We start from the raw sequence: 23,753 nt of genomic DNA on the forward strand, positions 1-23,753 counted from the left end.
CATTTCCATCCTTCAGAAGTAATATTAAATACTAGACTAGAGAGACTTGGTGGTTTCTCTGGCCACTCACCTATGCCACATTTGTATCTCCAAAAGTTCTGACTCCAAATGCCATCATTTCTTCATCTCAGCCTAATTGTTAATATGACGTTGCAGCTGATTGACAGTATTCATTTTATTTTTTAGGATATGGCTTTAGTTGCCCCTGAGGCACCTTCCGAACAAGCCAGAAGAGTGTTTCAGACCTATGATCCAGAAGGTAAAACATCCTATATTGATACTCAGGTTTTATTCAAAAGATGAGTTGGATTTCTAAATGGAAGATGAGTGTCAGTTCTAAAAGAAAAAACCTTGGGAAGTGATGAAAACAGAATGGAAAACAGAACAGTAAAGATAGCTGTCTATGCCTCCCATCAATTCTGCCACTGAGCAATTATGTTTCTTGGAATCCTTAGTTAAAGGTGATTTTCTCCTTGATGCAGGATGTCAATAGCCAGTACTCACTTAATGTACTTCTTTATTTAACTGATCCAAATGCACACTGAATAAGCAGATCAGGATCTAGAGAGTGGCTCAGCACTTAGACCACTGGCTGCTCTTGCAGAAGATCCTAGTGTGGTTACCAGTACCCGTCCAGAGGATCTGACACTTCTGGCCTACACACTCACACGCACACACGCATGCACGCATGCAGTCACGCAATAAAAACTACTTCATGTGGAAGACTATTGTCCTGATAATTCACCTTCTGATCCTGTGTTTGAAATGAGTTCTGAAAATTTCACACGTATATTATTTAACTGTCTACAGTTACTGTCACCTGAGGAGTCTGTGGCCTTTTGTTTCTGTACTGAGGAAAACATTGTACCTTAACCTGCATCTCCCTCCCATAAAGACAACTTCAAAGTGAACACCTTAAGTTCAGTTGTAAATTGCCACATAGAAACCTAAGTTGTTACATCAGAGCGTTCCTCCAGAGCTCTCAAGAGCTTCAGTCGTCATCGTGTTCTCTGTCTTCTATTTAAGCTCTTTGCTCTTGAATCTGTCCTTTCCTCCTAGCACAGCTCCCTTCTTGTGCCTCTGCTGGCACTGCCTCATCAGGGAGCAGATTGGTTTGTGAGTGACTGAAAAGACTGAAAATGAAAATTCATCTCAGTGCTCAGTCCTTAAGCTTAGCTAATCAAGAGCAGTGATGAGAAAAGAAAACTATTCGTCATTATGGTGACTCATATACAGAAAACAGGGTAGAGGAAGAACCACCCATTTTGCTTGCTTATTTTTTAATATTTCAGTTTATATAGCCCTGCCAAGCTAAGACAGATACAAATTTGGAGATGAAAAACCTTTCACTTAATAATTTTCTCCCTTTAGTAGAAATTTGAATTCTATTACTTGATGTTGTATTACATTCCTCACACTTATAATCAAGTAAATGAAAGAACTTTATACTGGCAGACCAGCCACCACACATAACAATTCTTCTATGAGACCATATCTTGCAAGCTTTCTTTTTTTTCTAATTATTTTTATTTTATCTATTTTATTTTTTCATATGGGCATTTGGTTATGGGTGTTTGGTCTACACGTATGTGTGCCCACATATGCATGCCTGGTAACCAAGAAGGCCAGAAGAGAACATCAGATCCCATGGAACTGGAGTTACAGACGGTTGTGAGCCGACATGTGGGTGCTGGGAATTGAAGCTGGGTTCTCTGTTAGAGTAACAAGAGTTCTTCACCACCAAGGTGACTCTCCAGTCCTGGAAGAAAATACCTTATCTGAAGACAATAGGAAGCAGTAAGATTTAGGAGTACTGATTTATGAGTGATCTCCTGGTCCCACAGTTTCACTCTCTACTTTTCTTACTTTAAAATTCAATTCATACCTTGTGCTGAATATCCGAAAACATTTTTGTGCCATATATGAAGGAAATAATTGGGTTCTCTTGCCATCATTAGAAGTCTCTTGAAAATTGTGCGTTAATTTATTGATAACTCTGCAGGAAATTCTTTTATATTAAAAGCTCCTTCTTTTAAGTTATTTAATTTTAGAAGTTAAAATAAAATTTTAAAACCCTGTATCATATTTAGCAGGGCCTTTAATTAAACTACTGGGATTACTTAATTGAATTTAGTTTAAATTGTGACTTTCCATACAATAAATATATATCTCTGTGCACTGTTTATAAGATCTAATTAATTTTTAAATCAATTCTGAATCTTTATTTTTTAGGATTTCTTTTTTTAATTTTTTTATTACTTTAATTTTAAATAGCCTCCTTCACATGTCAATCCCAGTTCCCTCTCCCTCCACTCCTCCCGTACCCCCCCCACCATCCCCCCCCCAGCCTCCCACCCTATCCCCACTTGCTTCCACATAGAGGATATCCATAGTCTGTCATTTTACTCAGGGCAGGGTCCAGGCACTCCCCTAAGAGTCCAGGCTGAGAGAGCATATTTCTTTGTGTTATGGACACATGAAGTCCATTTGTATGCCAGGAATAAACACTGATCCACTGTCCAGGGCCCCATGGGTTGCCCAGGCCTCCTCACTGACTCTCACACTCAGGGGGTCTGGATCAGTCCCATGCTGGCCTCCCAGATGTCGGTCTGAGGTCCAAGAGCCCTCCCCTGTTCAGATCAGCTGTCTCTGCTGGTTTTGCCAGCTTATTCTTTGCCAATTGCTCATCACTCCTCTCTCTGTCACTGAGTTCCATGGGTTCAGTTCAGTGTTTAACTGTGGGTGTTTGCCTCTGCTTCCATCAGTCACTGGATGAAGGTTCTGGGATGGCTATAGACATCAAGTTCATTATCAGGAATGGGCATTCGAGGTGGTCTCTCCACTATTGCTTAGCTTGCCAATTGGTGTCATCCCTTTAGATCACTAGAGGTCACACTGGTGCCTGATCTGTCTTCTAACCTATGATTCCCTCTTTCCCCTATTCTACCCCCCACTCAACCTTCCTGTTCCCCCATGACCAACTCTCTTCCTCTTCACCCCCTCTCTTCTTCCCAGCTCCAATCCCCCACCCCTCGCCGTGTTCCCAATCTGTTCAGAAGATCTTGCCTCATTCCTCTTCTCTGGGGTACCATGCATATCTCTCTTAGGTTCTTTCCTGTTTCCCAGACTCTCTGTCAGTGGAAATGCAGACTGGCACTATCCTGATCCATGTCTAAAATCCATATATGAGTGAGTACATACCATGTTTGTATTTTTGTGACTGGGTTACCTCACTCAGGATGGTGTCTTCTAATGCCATCCATTTACCTGCGAATTTCAAGATTCTATTGGTTTTTTTTTCTGCTGAATAATACTCCATTGTGTAAATGTACAACATTTTCTCTATCTACTCTTCAGTTGAGGGGCATCTAGGTTGCTTCCAGGTTCTGGCTATTACAAATAATGCTGCTATGAACATAATGGAGCAGATGTCCTTGTATGAATTTGCGTCTTTTGTATATATGCCTAAGGGTGGAATTGCTGGGTCTTGTGGTAGATTGATTCCCATTGTTCTGAGGAATCTCCATACAGATTTCCAAAGTGGGTGTATGATTTGGCACTCCCACCAGCAGTGGAGGAGTGTTCCCCTCTCTCCACATCCTCTCCAGCATAAATTGTCTTCGCTGTTTTTGATTTTAGCCATTCTGACAGGAGTAAGATTATATCTCAAAGTTGTTTTGACTTGCATTTCCCTCATGGCTAAGGATGTTGAGCTCTTTCTTAAGTGTCTCTCAGCCATTTTAGCTTTCTCTATTGAGAATTTTCTATTTACTTCTGTACCCCACCTTTTAATTGGATCCTTTGGTGTTTTGGAGACTTGCTTCTTGAGTTTTTTGTAAATTTTGGAGATCAGCTCCCTCTGTCAGATGTGGGGTTAGTGAATATCTTTTCCCATCCTGTGGACTACCTTTTTGTCTTGTTGACTGTGTCCTTTGTCTTACAGAAGCTTCTTAGTTTCAGGAGGTCCCATTTGTTAATTGTCAATCTCAGTGTCTGTGCTACTGGTGTTATGTTCAGGAAGTGGTCTCCTGTACCAATTCGCTCAAGGGTACCACCCACTTTCTCTTCTAAGAGTTTCAGTGTGGTTGGATTTATGTTGAGGTCTTTGATCCATTTGAACATAAGTTTTGTGCAAGGCGATAGACATGGATCTATCTGCAGTCTTCTGCATGCCAATACCCAGTTATGCCAGCATCATTTGTTGAAGATGCTTTCTTTTTCCCATTGTATAGTTTTAGCTTCTTTGTCAAAAATCAAGTGTTCATAGGTGTGTGGGTTAAAATCAGGGTTTTCAATTCGGTTCCATTGGTCTACCTACCTATTTTTGTGCCAATACCAATCTGTTTTCAGGACTATAGCTCTATAATAGAGCTTGAAGTCAGGTATGGTAATGCCTCCTGAAATTCCTTTATTGTATAGGGTTGTTTTGGCTATCCTGGGCCTTTTGTTTTTCCATATAAAGTTGATTAATGTTCTTTCCAGGTCCTTGAAGAATTGTGATGGAATTTTGATAGGGATTGCATTGAATCTGTACATTGCTTTTGGCAAAATTGCCATTTTTATTATGTTGATCCTACCAATCCAAGAGCATGGGAGATCTTTCCATTTTCTGGTATCCTCTTTGATTTCTTTCTTTAAAGACTCAAAGTTCTTGATATACAGGTCTTTCACTTCCTTGGTTAACATTATCCCCAGATATTTGATGCTGTTTATGGCTATTGTAAAGGGTGATGTTTCTCTGATTTCTTTCTCAGTCACTTCATCATCTGTATATAATAAGGCCACTGATTTTTGAGTTTACCTTGTATCCTGCCACTTTGCTGAAGGTGTTTATCAGCTCTAGGAGTTACCTTGCAGAGTTTTTCGGGTCACTTATGTAAACTCTCATATCATCTGCAAATAGTGAAAGCTTGACTTCTTCTTTTCCTGTTTGTATCCCCTTGATCTCCTTTTGTTGTCTTATTGCTGTAGCTAGAACTTCAAGTACAGTTTTGAAGAGAGATGGAGAGAATGGACAGCCTTGTCTTGTTCCTGATTTTAGAGGAATTGCGTTGAGCTTCTTTCCATTTAGTTTGATGTTAGCTTTTGGTTTACTGTATATTGCTTTTATTATGTTCAGGTATGTTCCTGTTATCCCTGATCTCTCTAGGACCTTTATCATGAAGGGGTGCTGGATTTTGTCAAAGGCTTTTTCAGCATCTAGTGAGATGATCATGTGGTGTTTCTTTTGCATTTTTTTTATATGGTGGATTACATTGATAGATTTTCTAATGTTGAACCATCCCTCCATTCCTGGGATGAAGCCTACTTGATCATGGTGGATGATTTTTCTGATGTGTTCTTGAACCCAATTTGCTAGTATTTTATTGAGTATTTTTGCATTGATGTTCATGAGGGAAATTGGTCTATAGTTCTCTTTCTTAGTTGTGTCTTTGTGTGGCTTGGGTGTTAAGGTAATTGTAGCCTCGTAAAAAGAGTTTGGCAGTGAGCCTCTCAGTTCTATTGTGTGGAATAATTTGAGGAGTATTGGAATTAGCTCGTCTTTGAATTTCTGGTAGAATTCTACACTGAAGCCATCTGGGCCTGGGCTTTTTTGGTTGGGAGACTTTTGATGACTGCTTCTATTTCATTAAGGGGTATATGTCTGTTTAGATTGTTTATCTGTTCTTAATTTAGTTTTGGCAAGTGATACTTACCCAGGAAGTTGTCCATTTCCTTTAAATTTTTGAATTTTGTGGAATACAGATTTTCAAAGTATGCACTGATGTTCTCTTGATTTCCTCAGTGTCCATTATGTCCCCCTTTTCATTTCTGATTTTGTTAATTAGCATGCTCCCTCTCTGTCTTTTGGTTAGTTTGGACAGAGGTTTGTCTATATTGTTGATTTTCTCAAAGAACCAACTCTTTGTTTCATTGGTTCTTTGTAATGTTCTCCTGGTTTCTACTTGATTGATTTCAGCCATCAATTTGATTATTTCTTGGCATCTGCTCCTCCTGGGTGAGTTTGCTTCTTTTTGTTCTAGAGCATTCAGCTGTGCTATTAATTCTCTAGTGTGACTGTTCTCCAGTTTCTTCATGTGGGCACTTAGTGCTATAAACTTTCCTCTCAGCACTGCTTTCAGAGTGTCCCATAAGTTTGGGTATGTTGTGTCTTCATTCTCATTGAATTCCAGGAAGTTTTTAATTTCTTTTTTTTATTTCTTCCTTTACCCAGGGATGGTGCAATTGTGCATTGTTCAATTTCCAAGAGTTTGTAGGGTTTCAGCGATTTGTGTTATTGTTGAATTCTAATTTTAATGCATGGTGGTCTGATAAGATACAGGGGGTTTATTCCAATTTTTTTTATATCTGTGGAGGTTTGCTATGTTTCCTATTATGTGGTCAATTTTAGAGAAGGTTCCATGTGTTTGGGTAGAATGTTCTATAGATGTCTGTTAAACCCAGTTGGGTCATAACTTCTATTAGTTCTTTTGTTTCTTTTTTAAGTTTCTGTCTGGAGGTTCAGTCTGGCAGTGAGAGCCGAGTGTTGAAGTCTCCTACTATTAGTGTGTGAGATTTTATGTGCAATTTGAGCTTTAATAATGTTTCTTTCACGAATGTAGGTGCCTTTGTATTTGGGGCATAGATGTTCAAAATTGAGACTTCATCTTGATGGACATTTCCTTTGATGAATATGAAATGTCCTCCTTCATCTCTTTTGATTAATTTTAATTTGCAGTCTAGTTTGTTAGATATTAAGATTGCTACACCCACTTGTTTCTTGGGTCCATTTGATTGGAAAAATCTTTTCCCAACCCTTTACTCTGAGGTAACATCTGTCTTTGACGTTGAGATGTGTTTCTTGTATGCAGCAGAAGGATGGGTTCTGTCTTCGTATCCATTCTGCTAGTCTGTGTCTTTTTATAGGCAAGTTGAGACCATTGACATTGAGGGATACTAATGACTATTGATGATGATTCTTGTTTGTGCTTGATTTATTGGTAGTGGAGTTATTGTGTGTAGGTTCTCCTCCCTTTTCCTTTTGGTGTTTGGTAAAGTGGGATTATCTATTGCCTGTTTCTTTGGGAGTGTAGTTATCTTTGTTGGGTCTAGGTTTTCCTTCTAGCACTTTCTGTAGAGCTGGATTCATGGATGCACATTGTTTAAATCTGGCTTTGTCATGGATTTTTTTGTTTTCTCCGTCTATGGTAATTGAAAGCTTTGCTGGATATAGTAGTCTGGGCTGGCATCCTTGTTCCCTTAGCGTTTGTAGGACATCTGTCCAGGATCTTCTGGCTTTCATAGTTTCCATTGAGAAGTCAGGTGTAATTCGGATAGGTCTGCCTTTATATGTTACTTGGCCTTTTTCTTTAGCTGCTCTTAATATTTTCTCTTTATTCTGTAGGTTTGATGTTTTGATTATTATATGGTGAGGTGACTTCTTTTTCTGGTCCAGCCTATTTGGTGTTTTGTAAGATTCTTGTATTTTCATAGGCATATCCTTCTTTAAGTTAGGGAAGTTTTCTTCTATGATTTTGTTGAATATGTTTTGTGTACCTTTGAGCTTTATTTCTTCGCCTTCTTCTATACCTATTATTCTCAGGTTTGGCTTCTTCACAGTGTCCCATATTTCCTGGATATTTTGTGTTAGGGATTTGTTGGTTTTGAGATTTTATTTGGTTGACGACTGTATATCCTCTAATGAGTCTTCAACACCTGAGAGTCTCATCTATCGCTTGTATTCTTTTGGTGATACTTACATCTGTAGTTCCTGATCATTTACCCAGCTTTTCTATTTCCAGTATCCCTTGTTCTGTGTTTTCTTCATTGTTTCTATTTCAGCTTTCAATCCTTCAACTGTTTGAGTTGTTTCCTTCATTTGTTTGGTTGTTTTTTCTTGGTACTCTTTAGATTCTTTGAGAGATTTGTTTATTTCTTGAATTTTTTCGTTCGCCTTTTCCCCCATTTCATGGATTTTTTTGTTTGTTTTTTTCTTCTATTTCTTTAAGGCATTTCCTCGTTTCCTCTTTGATGGGCTCTACCATCTTCATAAAATCATGTTTAAGGTCTGTCTCTCCTGCTTCGTCTATGTAGTACTTTTCCGGTCTTGCTGGCGTTGGGCCTCTAGATTCTGGTGGAGTCATGTTGGTCTTTCTATTGCTGAGTGAGCTCTTATTCTGTCTTCTTCCCATCTCTTCTTCCAGTGTGTGCAGGTGGGGTCTTTCTTCTCCACTGGTCTCCTTCTTTCCTGAAGCTGAAGCTGGGGTCGCTGGAGGTTGGGGCCTGGAAGGGCTGATGCCTTACCTGTGTGGGCAGGTCCTCTGGGTGCCAGGAGCGGGCCCCCCAGAAGATTGAGGGGATGGGTGATGGGTGGGGGAAGGGGAATTAGATTATTGAGCTTTTCAATGCCATCCTCACTTCAGCTTTTCCTCAACTCCTTGGACTTCTGTAATGTGATCCTCTCCTCCCCAGAACCTGGTCAGAAATATTCTTATTCCAACTTCTCATTTATGTTTTTCCAGATAATGGATTCATAGCTGACTCTCTTCTGGAAGATGTGATGAAAGCCTTGGACCTTGTTTCAGATCCTGAGTAGTGAGTGGAACTGGAATTGTTACTCTGATCACTCCAAACAGATCACCTCAAGTTGAAACATTACTTATGCATTTTTATACTTTTTTCAAAAAAAAGTAAAAGTACTAAATCTATATAACAAAATAATAAAAATTTAGGAAAGAAAGCCTGATCCAATCTGAAAATAGATAAACTTATCTATCACTTTTTAAAATTAAGTCTTTCAGTGTTATTTTGAAATTTTCTACAAATAGTTCATATTTTTGAGATTTTATATATGCAGTTTCATTGAAAATAATGACTTTGCCTTTGTTTCAGATCACAATCTAATGACCTTCCTCAGACCCACTGAAACTCAGAACCTTTGTATAGAGCTCTCAAATGACAGACACCAGGGCTAGAAAGGGTACAATAGTCTGCCATGTGTTACTGAACCTGGCTGGAGACTTTCCACAGATGTAACTTTCAGAAAACCTTTAAAGAAAGAAAAGTTTCACCCCTGAACACATGGTTCAGATTCCATTTCTAATAAAAATAAAAACTCTGGAACTGACCTAGTGTAAACACTAGCCAAGGAAAGGGAGAGACAAACACCCACCAAACTCTGAGAATGGTCTCCTGACAGAGGCCTTCCCAGGAAAGGAGTCCTTGTACCCCTGTGCCTGGCCCCTGCTCCATCTGTCCATCCTTAAACAGCTTGAGCCAAAGACTCCCCTGAGCACTGGGGAAGTTGATCAGCCAAAATGCCCTGTAACTCCCAAACGTGGAGCTTTGCTTGTTACATAATAGGCTAAGTTTAACTTGGCATTTGAGTCAGCATTGGGAAAAAACCTCTAAAAAAACACAGTGACAGTTTTGAAACCCTTTAAGAGTGCACTCCCCTTTCCTCTGCTTTCTTGATCTGCTCATACATGACACTCGCCACCAGCCCCCGTTATACCTAAACAGCAAGGGCTGTACAGAGCTTGTTCACTTCCGATGGCTGCTGGGCCATGTCACTCACTGTAATTCCCCAGATTGAACCTCTGATGTCTATGGCCTTCAGGTTAGTTTGTCCAAGAGTGTTGTGTATCTCATTTAGTTCATAAAAGTAGCATTTTGAAAGACATTTTTTTATTATCTGATGTCCCAGTGCCTCTTGGCTTGTTTCATTTTAACTCCTAGGGCCTAAAATAGTTTTTAGAAAAGGAAATGCTCCATTTGATTGTTGAACTCATGCATACCTAGGGAGCAGAGAGAATCTGCCTTTGGGAGCCTGAGTTTATAAGCCTTGGTTTTTAAATTACTTTACCTAATAAGGAACAATATTCTAAAGTCATCATCATAATTAAATTTTAAATAGTAACAGATTACTCTGATTTAAAAATAGCCAAGTTTTGGCAAATTGAATGTCATTCCTGTGTATTTGTCATTAAAGTTCTAAAAAGAACAGCTCTTAGGATTTTGGCATCCAAATGTGTTATAGTACCAGAAATTTAATCATGAAAGAACAGAATAGTTTTGTGAGGGTTTGTCTCCTTTGGTATTCACTGTTTTTCTTTTTTCTTTTCTTTTTCTTTCTCTCTCTATAGTATAAATCTCATGAAGAATAAATTAGATCCAGAAGGATTAGGAATCATATTGTTGGGTCCATTTCTTCAAGAATTTTTTCCTGATCAGGTAACATAGCCAAGAGAATATGTGTATTCATTTGTTCTGTTGAGATGATTAGCTGTGAACAGGAGTTTTGCTTTGTTTTGTTTTCCTAAAACGCAGATGTAAGACTGAGAAAACACTATGCAGGGGTCAGAAGGACGTATATGAGCCCTTATGGAAGTGTAGTGCTTAGAAAACATGCATGTATCAGTACAGTGATACAGTGCCCAGAGGATGTGTGTGTGCTGATATAGCTCCGTACCCCTCTCATTGGGTGTGTGCTGTGCTGTGCAGTGGGTCTGTGTCCTAGAACAACAGTGTAGTTCTCAGAGTATGCGTGTCAGTAAGTGATAGATGTGTGTGGTACAAGTGCTGGCCTAACCATGCACTCCTCTGGTTTGGAGGCGTGGTGTTAGTGCCGTGATGCACTTCTAAGGGTGTCAGTGTACCAGTACACTATGAATACCCTGAATTCTGGCAGGTGGCAGAGCATAGTGTAATACTAAAACAAAGATAAAATTAGAAGTACATGAAATACGGACAACCTCTGTCTCCCATGCCTGAGTTCATTCTCTCAGGAAACTGTTGGGTAGTGTCTTAGGACAATGCCACAAGAAGAAAGGGTAGGAGCGCCTAGTAAAGAGCCTGAGTCCCAGAAGCAAAGGGTGAACAGGATGGTTTTGCTTTCAGTGGAGGACACTTACCTTTTGTTGGGCTTTGTCTCAGTTCTCACACTGTTCGTTCTCACACTTGTGAGTTGTGCCTGATTGGTGGCAAGCCATTTCTAAATCTTGTACCTGTCTTTTTCCTTGATCTAAGTGAAACATTTAACCACTGAACTGAATTATTCAGCTTAATAATCATGGTCATGTCATCAAATATCAGCAGTATAAATTGTTCCTATAGAAATGCCAGTTTTGTTCAACTATTGTAGAAAAATGTAGTTATTTCATTTTGACATACTTGTTAATTTAGAATGTTGGGCAACAAAGTAATCAGTATTACTGACATTCAATCTTAGTAGTTCATTCAGGTTTAGAAAACAAATTTCCTTTTTGTTATTATGAATAAAGGACATGAATGATAAAACTCAGGAAGCAACCAATGCTATCACAACTTTTTAAACTTTGGCAAATAAATTATGAAAACAACAACAAAAAAGATTTTAAAAAAACCTTCTCTTTCTGACGTTGGAAAGGCACTATTGGTCTTTTCTGAAAGTTCTTTTAGATATGTCAGTGGATGATTAATTATAGCATCTTCAAGTTTTGAAGCAGTACTTGAGGCTGTGGTTATGTTTCAAGAAGGTGCTGCTACGACATTACTAGAAATACTGCTTGTTAGTTTTGAAACACTCATATTAGTTTTTTTGGCTGCATGTGTGTTAATTGCAATATGATGCTTAATATTAGAACTTACTAGCTTGAGAAATTAATATTGTTTTCATATTTTCTTAATTCTTTGAGGATTTCATATAGTGTTTTGATCATATTCACCTCTCGTTAGCCCCTCCCAGATCACTCAATTGTGTGTCATCTTTTCGTTATTTTATTTAACAAGTCATTGACTCCAGTTAGAGTTACTGTCTTAGTGGTAGCATTCCTTTACATGGTAGAAGAATGTTCTAGTTCCCTTCTATTCTACAGGAAACAGATCTTTTTCTCTAATTGGTTGTACTGTGCTGAGTTCATGTTACTATTTGCTTACTTCCCTGTTACTCTAAGCAGTCTCCACCCAAGCCTGGTTTTTCTCATTGTCTCTGTGGAATTCATATTCTTTCCTTACTCAACATGTGTGGCCCTTCTCTCGTTTCCATGAGAGCAAAAGGTTCTCAGAATGTAGTGTGTAAGAGCTAGTTAGAAATGCAAACCTCCAAGTCTCTCCTTAGATCTGGTGGCTCATGAACCTTGGGAAACAACACAGCAATGTTGAAGCACCTTTACGTGCTTCATTAGGTGACTAATGGCGGTCTGACTTAGGACAGCTGCCTGGCCTCTGCCCCTCCACACCATATGGGAACTCAGACCCCCATGCCACATTTCCCTTCCTGTCTGACCTGTGTCACTGGCGCTCTCTGCACTCAGTGCATACCAGCACTTGCTGCTCACCGCCGCCATTCTCGGTCGGCTTCATACCTAACAGACAGATACAAGGCTATTCAGTAAACGTGTGTCCAGTTAACTTAAGCATAAATGAAATGAGTTTCAAAAACAAGTTAGAAGGAAAATCTGTAAGCCAGCAATCTCTGTGCTGACTTAACACAGCTGCGGTGGAAGGACACTGCATTGTTAGGAGGTAGTTGCTGATCAGGGCAGCAGCAGCAGCTATCTTCAGGAAGCATATCCTGTATGCCTTGTAATTGAGTGCAGTTAGCCCCCCATTCTCTGTAGTGAAGACTAGAAAATTGAAGAGACATGCTTGGTGTCATTCACTGTTACATGACTGACCCAAGGGCTCAAAGTCCTTCCTGCTTTGCACTGCCTTAGTGGTGTTTCTGTATACCAATTAGTTATTCCACCTGGAGAACACAAATAGAATTAAAGTAAGGACAATGTTTGTTAAAGTATGACAATCCAGAACAGATTCCTCACCTAAGCAATCAGAGTGACTCATGTGCACCTTTGAGGAACTGATCCCCTAAGTTCAGTCAGTGAGAGGTTAGGTTTTAGTTAGGAAATACTAAAAGCAAATGTGAAGTCTTCGGTGTAGCAACCTAATGGTATAAACTCACATGAGGTTTATTCTCAAATGAATTCCGACATGTTTTTTAGTTTTTGTTTTTTGTTTTTCAAGACAGGGTTTCTCTGTATTGTTTTGGAGCCAGTCCTGGAACTTGCTCAGTAGATTAGGCTTGGTCTCGAACTCACAGAGATCCACCTGCCTCTGCCTCCCAAGTGCTGGGATTAAAGGCATGTGCCATCACCACCCAGCCTCCAACAGCTTTTTAAAGCTCGGAGAGTAGTAAGAAAACCAGTGGTGTGCTCAGAGGAAACTTTACAGGAAAGTAAGATTTGGGTCAGGTCTTAAAAAATGATAAAGGGGCACTCTAGAAAGAAATGTATCATGAGTGTCAGAACTCAGACTGAAGGACAGATTGGAGCCCCTGCTGTTTTGGAGATCCTTGCTTGCTCTTGGAATAAGGGAAAAAACACTCAAAGGGGAAAGCCTAGCTCACAGGAACTGAAAAAGTGAGCTTGGAGAAGGGAAGCTGCTCTCAATCTCAAGCCTTGAGCACAGCCTTGAACCCTTCCCAGAGTCCCCCATTGTAAATGGAGTTAGCTAGTTGAGCTCCATTCTCTGACCTTCAGACTGGCTTCATTTGTACAAGCAAGATACCACCACACTCCACCTTCCCTCTTTTCAGTAGAACTGTATTCTCTCAGCCCATCTCTTGTGCGGAGCTGAAGCAAGAGTTGCCAATAGCTCATCTACCAAGTAGAAAAGATCCAGTGGAGGGACTCTGGCCCAGGCTGGTTCATATTCATCCTCATGTCAGGAATGGCCAAGAAGACAAGATGAAGGAACAGAAAAATGCCTGCTGAGAATCATTAGCTAGGAGCCCAGGCACTCTGAGTGATAATAAAGTCTTATTAGACATGATATATTTTGATTTCTATGAAATGATATTTTTAATGGAAACTTCTGATTCACTATTGTGGACCAAATTGAAGATATTGGTACACGTGTATTTATGGTTTAAGTAAAGTTAGTGTTACTTTGTTCCTGACTGAGAAGCAAATGTTTTGCAGTAGTGTAGTTTAGGAGATATTTGTTAGGAGCTTGTCCTATTTAATATAATGCATACATCTAATACATACATCTACTTAGAGACATAAGCAAGTGCTAAAGAGCTTACCCAGCTCAGGGCTTCCCTGCTTCCAGAAGCAGCTACTTCCTTTCTCAGCTTTCCTGGCAGTTAACTCTATACAAGTTTCCTTGATCAAGTGATTCCCCAGTAACAGTAAGAGATTGGCATTTTTACATTCATTGCTCATTAGAAATTGTTTGATAAAAAGATATAACTTAAAGTTTTAATAGTCCTTTATTTATAATAGGGCTCCAGTGGTCCAGAATCTTTTACTGTCTACCACTACAATGGATTGAAGCAGTCAAATTATAATGAAAAGGTATGAGAATTCACATAGTAAATTGTCTTCAGCTGGGTTGAATAACTACATGAGTGCATGACTATGTCTGAGTCTTCTGCAGTTGCTACTTAAGGAGAGTGTTCCAGAAGTCTCCCTACTGCCACACGTGTCAAAATTGGGTGTATTCAATTTGACTAAGATGTACATTGAACTATGGGGCAATAATTTCATTGACAAAATTACCATGTCTACTATGTACACAATGTTACTTTAGACTGTGAAGGTATTTCTGAATCAGCAGTTCTGATTAATCCACAGAAGGATGTTATTAATCCATTTAAATGCAGAAGTAGATAACACTGAGATTTTTTTTTAAATTGAGAATTCTTTTTTAATTTACCAAATGGCTTAATTGACCGCTTACCTAGTGTACTTAGTCTTTAGTTTCACACGACCTTCTGAAGTCAGTGTTGTCTGCATTTCTGCTTTGCAGAGAGGCCTAAGCACAGGTAAACAGCTTGTCCAGAGCCAGGCAATGGCAGAGCTGGGATTGACAGGTGTCGAGTGTAGTCCAAGCCCAGAGCCTGTGCAGTTAGCCACTTTGCTTTGCACCTCTCCCTTCTAAGCCATGGCAGAGGCACACAGATGCCTTGTGTCTGAGTAGACTAGCCTCATTCGAGGCACTTCACTTCACTCCTTTGAGTGAAATGCCAGGACTGTGTGTTCTTGTGGCAAGTCTTTCCATTTATTCAGTAGGTATGACCAATATTAGGAAGAATACACCTTTTCAGTTTGATCTCATGCTGGTCTTAATAGGCTTGTAAATTAGAGGATGGCTACAGAAAGTAGATCATAATGTAAATTAGATATGTTACTTTAGCAAAACCAATCTAAGAGGCTGAAACTCTTACTTTTATTTTCATAACAAAATATAAATCAAGACCTTTCATATATCCAAAATCTTTTCACCAATTTATTGCTATCTGTAACAGAGTTCAGTCAGTAAGAAACCCCGAATGCTATCGTATTGTGTGTTAATGAGTACTTCATCTAGTTGTTGAAGTTTTGCCTAGTTTTGTCATCACTAAATATTAATTCACTGCCACAATCCCTGCAAGGTAGTCAAATATTATCCATATTTTACAGATGAGGCCTCTGAGACAGGGAGATTAAGTGACTCAGCCAGAGTCACACAGCAAGTCATTGACAGAGCAGGGATTGGAACTGAGTTCCTGATTCCCAATCCTGTCCTTGGTCTGCTTGGCCACGCTACCTGTATATAGTAAGTTTTCAAATCATGCTTGTGACAAGCGTCTGACATACTAACACAAGATCAGAAATCAAGACACACAGAGTATTAATGTGACATAGTATGTAACAACCATAAAGCAAGGCATGCATGTCATTTATACAGAAGTGTAAAGTCCTGAAGTTATGCAGGGGCTGGACAGCTAAGTGCTCAGTCAGGTACTACTCAGGATACCAGGAAAAGAACACTAGCCGCAGGCAGCAGGCAAGGCATTGGTCACTTTGTCCCTGCTCTGATGCTGTGAGCAGCTGCAGAAACAGATCCTATCTTGGGTTATATTCCTTTCAGACAACTTTTTACGAAGTGGCACTTTTGCTTTGAGGTTGGAAAATATGAATTGTAATTTTAATATGAAAAATGTATTTCACCTTAATGCCTTTGGACTTCCCCAAAGAGTAAGGTTTGTAAATCAAACAATATGACCTAGTAATAGAACATCCTATTTCTACATCAGTTGTGTTTTTGAGGGAACTCATGATGAAGGCTGATCAACTTGTTTCTTTTGGCTCCTTGGTCACATAGCGTATGGCTTTTATGTTACAAGAACATAATTGCAATCATGTGTATAACCCACTGAATAGTTCAAAATAACTATACATACTCTGGAAGAGAGTAGTCCATAGCCATTCCTTTAAATAAGTGTTTAATGTACACATTGAATCCTTGGTAGTTAGGGTTTTACTGGTATGTCAATTAGGGTTCTACTGGTATATCAATTAATTTTAAGTATTTTCTTTAAAAAAAAAGTAGAATAAATATTTTCTGGTATCTTCACACCAAGTTATAGCTAATGTGATCGTTATCACGGGTTAGCTTGCTCTGTCATCCTTCCATGACTTTTGTGTCTGTCCTCACATCTTTTGTGATTTTTTTTCTCCATGATTGTCATGAAATGTAAAATACATTGAAGAACTACATTCAAAAACATTCAATCCACAGACAGTAGATTCCATTAACAAGCATGCTGATACCTTCAGATTTGAACATGCAGTGCTTACATCCAAATGGAAGGTGAGGTTCTCTCAGGGTACATAGCTATGTTCTGTTGAGAAGCAAGAGCAATTTGACTGCCTCATTAGCCCAGCCAGAGGAAACACAGTGTGCCGCATGTACACTAGGGGAAGAAACACACCCTTTTTATCCACCATTTGAAAAAACGATGTTTTTCTGTATCTAAAAGTATATGGCTTGTGATACACCTATGCTTTTTTAAAATCTTGATCTTGAATTCTAGATTTTACCAGTTAACTAACAATTAAAATTTGTATCACCATCTCACAAATTTGTTTTGCAGATGCTATAATTGAATGTAATTCCTATCAAAACAGTTATATGTAAAGCTCCATATAGCAAGGTCTCAGAAACATGCTTGCCTGTGAAGTTGTCTGTGTCCACATGAGAATTTTTTATGACTGTTAACTGACCTTGCTAACTTTTTCCTCTTAACAGGTAATGTATGTGGAAGGGACTGCTGTGGTTATGGGTTTTGAAGACCCCATGCTACAGACAGATGACACTCCTATTAAACGCTGTCTACAAACCAAATGGCCATACATTGAGTTACTGTGGACCACAGAGCGCTCTCCTTCACTCAATTGAGTTGCCTGAGTTTTTAAAGATGATTGTAAACGGGTGTTTAAATGGGGATTCATGACTGGCTACATTAAGCTAAACACTGGTATTGTTGATTAACTGTAAATAACAATTAAAAACACATTTTTGGTGTTTAAGATATGTTTAAGTTATTTGTTCTAAAGCTTTATGTTAAAGGTTATCCTATTTTAATTCTTTCTGTGAAATTTACTAGCAAAATTAAGCTTTAAGAGTTCATCACTTCTGCAGTCAGGTAATTGGTTGTTATTTGCCAGATTACAAACACAATATTGCAGCATTTTTATAAGACTCAGATACAGAACCCTGCCTGGGATCTCATTCCATTCAGGTTCATTTTATTGTATTATTTTTATCAGCCTCTACACCAAAACTGCAGAAGTTAGTTTTTGTTTTTCATCGCTAAAATCTGTTTTCCATGAGAAATACTAGTAAATAACAAATTCTCAGTCCTGGCCTTTTGATAACTAATTTAGCTCTGGCATGTTTACAAAAAGTGGAAAATATGTGGGAACTTGCCATTTGTTCACAGGTGTGTAGGGATGTATCTTTTTACAGTGATAGGGAGAGAATCTGTTTGCTAGGAGGTCTTAACACTGTACCTTTCACTGTATTGCTAAGTACACTTCTCCACCTTTGATCCTGCAAGCCAGTTTTCTTGTATATTTCTAAGCGTGGTAAATGCATGAGAACATCTGTTGTTACTTTAACACATGGCATTATTATTTATTATGGTCCCAGCTAATACCATAAATAAAGACTTTTTTCTTAAACTACACCCTTGTACTTTTACATCAGTGGCTTATGATCAGCAAATGCTTGTAAGCATTTCTGCCTTCAAACCTGGAAGCAAAACGTTCCTCGTGGAGTCAGAGGAAATGTGAATAAAAGCACAAGGCTGGCGTAGCTAAGAGTCCTGTGGACTCAACTGGCAACACAAGGACTGGATGACAGCCCTCTTGGCCAGTAGCAAAACTACAGCAGACCCATCCTGTCTACTCTAGAGCTTCTTGCTTCCTTCCCTTGGGAGTGAGCCCATGACTGTGTCCTTTTGCATATCAGAAGTGATCCTTACCTTCGACGCTGTATATTCCATGAGAGCATCTAGGTCAAGTTGCATTTTTGTATAAACAATTACAATACATAAACTAAGTAGATTTTAGCATAGGAAAAACTTGGCCTGAGATTGTATATATAACTTCAGTGGCATTCTCTTCCAGGAATAAAATACTACTAGGATTTCAGAACACAGCACAGAAATCATCTAACTCCCACCCCACCCCCAGAAATCTTCTTACTACTGGCTTTGTAAAATACTATGTATGAATTTTACAAATTGTCACTGAAAACATTAAGTGAGAGATAAGTCTGTACCTATCATGCATGAAGCCCTGTGTTCAGTCTCCAGTGTAGTATAAAATTGAGCATGGCGCTACACACCTGCAATCTCAGAACCTCAGAGTTGGAAGTAAAAAGTAAAGTTCAGGATGCGATAGAGGCCAGCCTGTCTTTAGAAAGAAGCATTGCACAGTACAGTGATAGCTTGCCTGCTACTCCATCTGGACGCTAAGCTGAGGTGCCCAGAAGCCATGCTGCAATCATCTCTAGATGTGGTGATGCAGTGACAGCTGCTGATTGGACCCTTAGCTCAGTCACATTGCTGGAAGTGTCTGCAGTAAATTTTTTTGTGTTTGTGTAGTGTCTATGTGCAAGTCACCAAAATAAATGTATGATGGGAGATAAAGCTAATCTAGATAATCCCCAAAAAATTAGAAATTAAGCCAGGTACTTTCAAGTAATCCAAAAGCCAAAGAGAATTACAATGAATAGTATAGCATTTCCTAATGATCCTGAAAATATGACAAAAAGAAAGTCACTTATAACTAATGTCATGCTTAGAGGGAAATAAGTTTCCAATAAATACAGAAAAGAAGAAAATGTATAATTGGAAGCCTAAAGGAAAGATCGGGGGCTAAAAGAAAATAGGCAAAAGATTGAATTTGGACCCTACCTTATACCTGGTATGAAAATTAACTTTATATGATCATATGTCCACATCTCAAAGCTAAAGATATAAAAGAGAACAATAAGACATAGGAATATGTTTTATTGACCCTGGATTTGAAAAAAAAATGAAAGGGTATATTCATCGAAATTTAAAACATGTCTGACGCTACCCTCAAGATGGTTAAAGAATGGTCAATAGAAAGAGAGTATTTGTAAATTGTAGCTGAAAAGAAAATTTTCATAGCATACATGAAGAACTGGGTGGATGAATTGAAGAGAGATTTCTTCAAAGGTTGATGTTTGAATGACCAGTAAACATTAATATTCTCAGCCAAGGTAAGTATTGGAGAAGTGCATCTCAAAACCAAGATACATTCACCACTCCTTAAGCAAGCTAAATCAGAAACCCAGACGATAACACTTGATAAAAAAATGCAGAGGCAGGAACCCTCATGTGTCCCTGGGACTATAAAAGCCACCTTAGAGAACAGCTTTTGTCATTCCTCAGAATTCCAAATACAGAAACAGTATATGATCCAGAAATCCCCTAGGCATATTCTCAAAAGAAATGATGAAGATGTACATAGAAAGGTTTTATAAGAATCTATAAACTAGTGTTATCACAGTAACAGGAAATGGAGTCAGCCTAAAGCCCAACAGATGAGGGGTAAACAGATGCAGTATAAAAATACAGTGGAATTTTATCTGTAAATACAAGTGAATGATGGTACATGCATAGGTGACTCTTGACACTATGCCGAATGAAGCCCATCATAAGAGAATTTATAACTTCATTTGTTTCAAGTGTCCAGTACAAGTGAGCCACACACAGAAAGTGGGTTAGCAGGCACTAGGAGCTGGCATGGGGATGAACAGGGTAGCCAGATTGGGGAGTGACTAACTGCTAATGGGTTTAGGGTTTAGGGTTTATTTGGAGGGTGATAAAATGTCCTAAAATTAGATTGTGGGCAGTCAAAAAACCACTGAACTGTGAAGCTAAGCAGAAAGGACAATGAAGTCAGATGTTCAAGAGAGGGCAAATCTGTTCTCTTTTAAAAAATAGATTTATAAAAGCTAAGACTGATTTTAAAAAATGAGAAAAAATAACAGAGAACATGAGTACTGTGCATATTAAAATTAACAAGTTATCTTCTCCAAAAAAATTTTAGTTAGATTAAATGCCTATTTGAAAAATGGAATATAACAGAATTGATACCAAAAAAAAATCCTATGTTGGTTAAAGAAGGCTAAGCAGTGATCAAGTACATTCCCTACAAGCAAACGCCTAACATGGATGGTATCAGTGGCAAATGCTCCTAAACACTTGTTATATGTTGTGTGTGTGTGTGTGTACATATACATACATGCATAAACACATATATAATATGCATATAAACAAAGTAAATACTTGTATCATACATATATGATACATATGTGTATATATATAGTTTATCCAAAGCATGTTATGTCCTACATATATATTTGTGTACATATACACACTCATGTATATATATATATATAAACAGACTTTATGCAAATGATTGTTTTATGCCCTACACATACATATTTGTACAACTCCATACACATGTGAGTGTGTATGTCCCCCAAAGGCAGTGGCACCATTAGGAGGTGTGGCCTTGTTAGAGGAAGTGTGTCACTGGGGTGGGCTTTGAGGTCTTTTTCTCATGCTTCCCTCACTGACTCAGTTGACTGCCTGTTGCCTATAAGATGTAGTACTCTCAGCTCCAGCACATCTGCCTGCTCGCTGCCGTGCTCCCCACCACCATCATAATGATCTGAAACTGTAAGGGAGCCACCCTCAAAAGTTTTCTTTGTAAGAGTTGCCATGGTCGTGGTGTCTCTTCACAGCAATAGCAAACCCTAACTAAGACAGTATGTATAAAAGCAGTTTATTCAGAACACATAAAGAACCTCTGCCAATCATAAAGAAAGGGTCAGCCAAATTTAAAATTGTGCAGAGACTTAATCAGTCCTGAACTGAACTCCTTTGAACCATGGTAGTGGGGGCCTTGAGAACAGTCAACAGCACCCATGCTGTCTATACTGGCTAGTTTTATGTCAACTTGACTCAACCTAGAGTCATCAGAGAGGAGGGAGCCTCAATTAAGAAAATGCCTTCATAAGATTAGGTTTTAGGGAGGCCTGTATGGCATCTTCCTAATTAGTGATTGATGGGGGAGGACCACCTGGGCTGGTGGTCCTAGGTTCTATTGGAAAGCAGGCTGAATAAGCCATGGAGAGCAAGCCAATAAGCACCATGCCCTCTATGGTCTCTGCATCAGCTTCTGTCTCTGGGTTCCTGCCCTGCATGCTATTGATAATGAACTTTTATATAGAACTGTGAACAAATAAACCCTTCCCTTCCCAAGTTACTTCTGGTCATGGTGTTTCGTCATAAAAATAGTAACCTTGAAACACTGTCCAAGACATGAGGACTGCACAATTCATTTCAGTAAATGCAAGAACTCATCTCACTTCTGATGCTAGCTCCCAGTATGCACATAAGCAATTCACTTAATACAAGCCTTAATATGTAAAGTAGTTGAAAATAGCCAGAACCTGGAAGCAACCGAAGAGTGGATAGAGAAAATGTGGTACATTTACACAATGGAGTACTGTCGCACCTGCTGTGCGGCCTGCATCCGAGAATGTAGCGAGGTGGTCGGGATAGATGACACAGAGACCGGTCGGTTGCTTTAAGAAAACTTTATGCTTCCCAAGTCAGCTTAGGAGGAGATTCCAAGTCCGCTTAGGAGAGAGAAGTCTCAGGAGAAGTCTCCCCAAGAAAAAAGAGCTTCCCTTTTTAAGGACTTTTGCCATCCATTTACATACCATTCTTTCCAGACTTCTCACCCTCCTGGCTGGTGGTTTAATCTCCGGCCCCAGAATCGGGGAGACACCGCAGGGGGGGGGACAGGAAGAGGCATCTAGCCATAGGGGGTGTCAAAGTCATGGTATCTCAGTGAGCGAGCCCTTATCTGAGCCCTATCAAGAGCTTTAAAGCACTGAATTGTTTTCAGTAAACATTACACAGATGCCTGCTCCCAGGCCGAAGGGGAAGTGGGTTTCTGCTCAAGGTCTGGTGTCCCCACAATTCACCCCTTTTTATCTTTAAATGAGGCACTCCTGGCTTAGGTCAAGTAGGGTCACCCTCCCTGGCCCGTCTTTGGGGGACCTTGAACCCCTGTCTTAGGTGGGAGTGGGTCTTCCCCACAGGTTGTCCGTCAAAAGAGCGCCCCAACCTTAAAATCATTTGTAATAAGGCTTTATGGCTATCGGGATTGCCATGGGCTAAGGCACTTTGAACTCAGCATGAAGCCAGAATGCCTACTGCCACTGTTACCATTCCTAGTGGTACCTACCTACCTACCTACCCCCACTGACATAGCGCCTCTCTGTCACCTGCCCATCCCCCGATCTGGGCCTTAGCATTCTACCACCAGCCTTTCTTTGCTACAAGGGTGATTTATAGTTACAATTTGACGGTCAAAACAGTGATAAAGTTTACAATCATTTTAAGATCTACTTAGGAAAGCATTAGAGAGTGCACTTGCACAGATACATTAGGTACAATCATTGATGTTACACATGTAGCATTATAAAAAATATGAACAAGAGGCTTGTTGCACTATTTACAGAGTACCAATTTGTTCCTGTGGTGATGTAGTCTGTCGATTTAATGTCAGTAGTATCAGCCGAACATGCAACCCGAGTCAAAGTCTTTTTGTCGCACCAGCACAAACCACATTTCTCCAGAAGAACACACTGGCATAGGTGTGATTCCAGAAACAGGAACTACCAAGTCTGATATTTCAAGTGACCATGTCCTGTTCAAATACTGAAAAGAGGCTTTTGCCACTCATCACAGTCCATACCAATGTCCAAATGTTTTAAATGGGTCTTTTTTCCCCCAAAGGGAAAAGCTGGCAAAATGAATTCTGTTGTTTTAAGGTGTATCAAAGGCTAGCTGCTAATCTTCCAGTTTTGTTGGCTTTGGGATGAAAACTCACAGGTCCAGGAGGTTGATGTAGCAAGCCTGATGAGACACTGGAAATCTCGAACTGACTGTTTTATTTCTTTCTCGGGCTGTAGATTTGATGACATCAAGGGTCAGGAACACCGACTTAGGAGATCTCGAACTGGCTTGAGCAGGCTCCCATGGTCTCAGGTCCAGTTTTCTCTGCTCCATGCATCTCACCAAATGTTGTGACAGCTACTGAAGCTTTATTCTTTTCCTGTAAGAAAACACAAACATACCCTCGACCCCAAATTAGGGTCTACTCTACTGTCTAGTATATGGATGTTTCCATTTGGCCTGAGTAATAGTTGTTTAACTTTCATTATGTCAGAATCTGTCTGAAGCAGTTTCCTCACTGGCATTTACATTTTAAAAATTTTTAAATGAGGAGTGGATTATTTAATGAATCATGTGGGGACTGGGGTCATTACTCCCCCTTTTATTTTTAAATTTTGTTTGAACTGTTGAAGTTGGACCATAACAGTAGAAGGATTTGTCTACCCTCCTTAGT

General features: G+C 39.4%; 1 protein-coding gene across 7 annotated transcripts in view; it reads left to right on the plus strand.

Moving 5' to 3' along the window:
- Positions 1–17,972, plus strand: part of Mindy3 (MINDY lysine 48 deubiquitinase 3) — a 74,763-nt gene extending 56,791 nt beyond the window's left edge. For 4 of the 7 annotated variants that reach the window (XM_021233623.2, XM_005081256.4, XM_021233625.2 and 1 more), the window contains 5 exons: positions 187–259; positions 8,502–8,574; positions 10,125–10,212; positions 14,244–14,315; positions 17,035–17,972. In XM_021233623.2, the coding sequence (XP_021089282.1) occupies positions 187–259; positions 8,502–8,574; positions 10,125–10,212; positions 14,244–14,315; positions 17,035–17,184 (456 nt within the window). In that variant the 3' untranslated portion in view covers positions 17,185–17,972. Of the gene's footprint in view, positions 1–186; positions 260–8,501; positions 8,575–10,124; positions 10,213–14,243; positions 14,316–15,422; positions 15,559–17,034 lie in introns of all 7 variants that reach the window. The other 3 variants (XM_021233624.2, XM_040755472.1, XR_002385133.2) reach the window with 2 other exon arrangements.
- The last annotated feature ends 5,781 nt before the right edge of the window (positions 17,973–23,753 follow it).

The sequence above is a fragment of the Mesocricetus auratus genome, unplaced genomic scaffold (genome assembly GCF_017639785.1).
Source record: "Mesocricetus auratus isolate SY011 unplaced genomic scaffold, BCM_Maur_2.0 Super-Scaffold_100013, whole genome shotgun sequence".
NCBI lineage: Eukaryota > Metazoa > Chordata > Mammalia > Rodentia > Cricetidae > Mesocricetus > Mesocricetus auratus.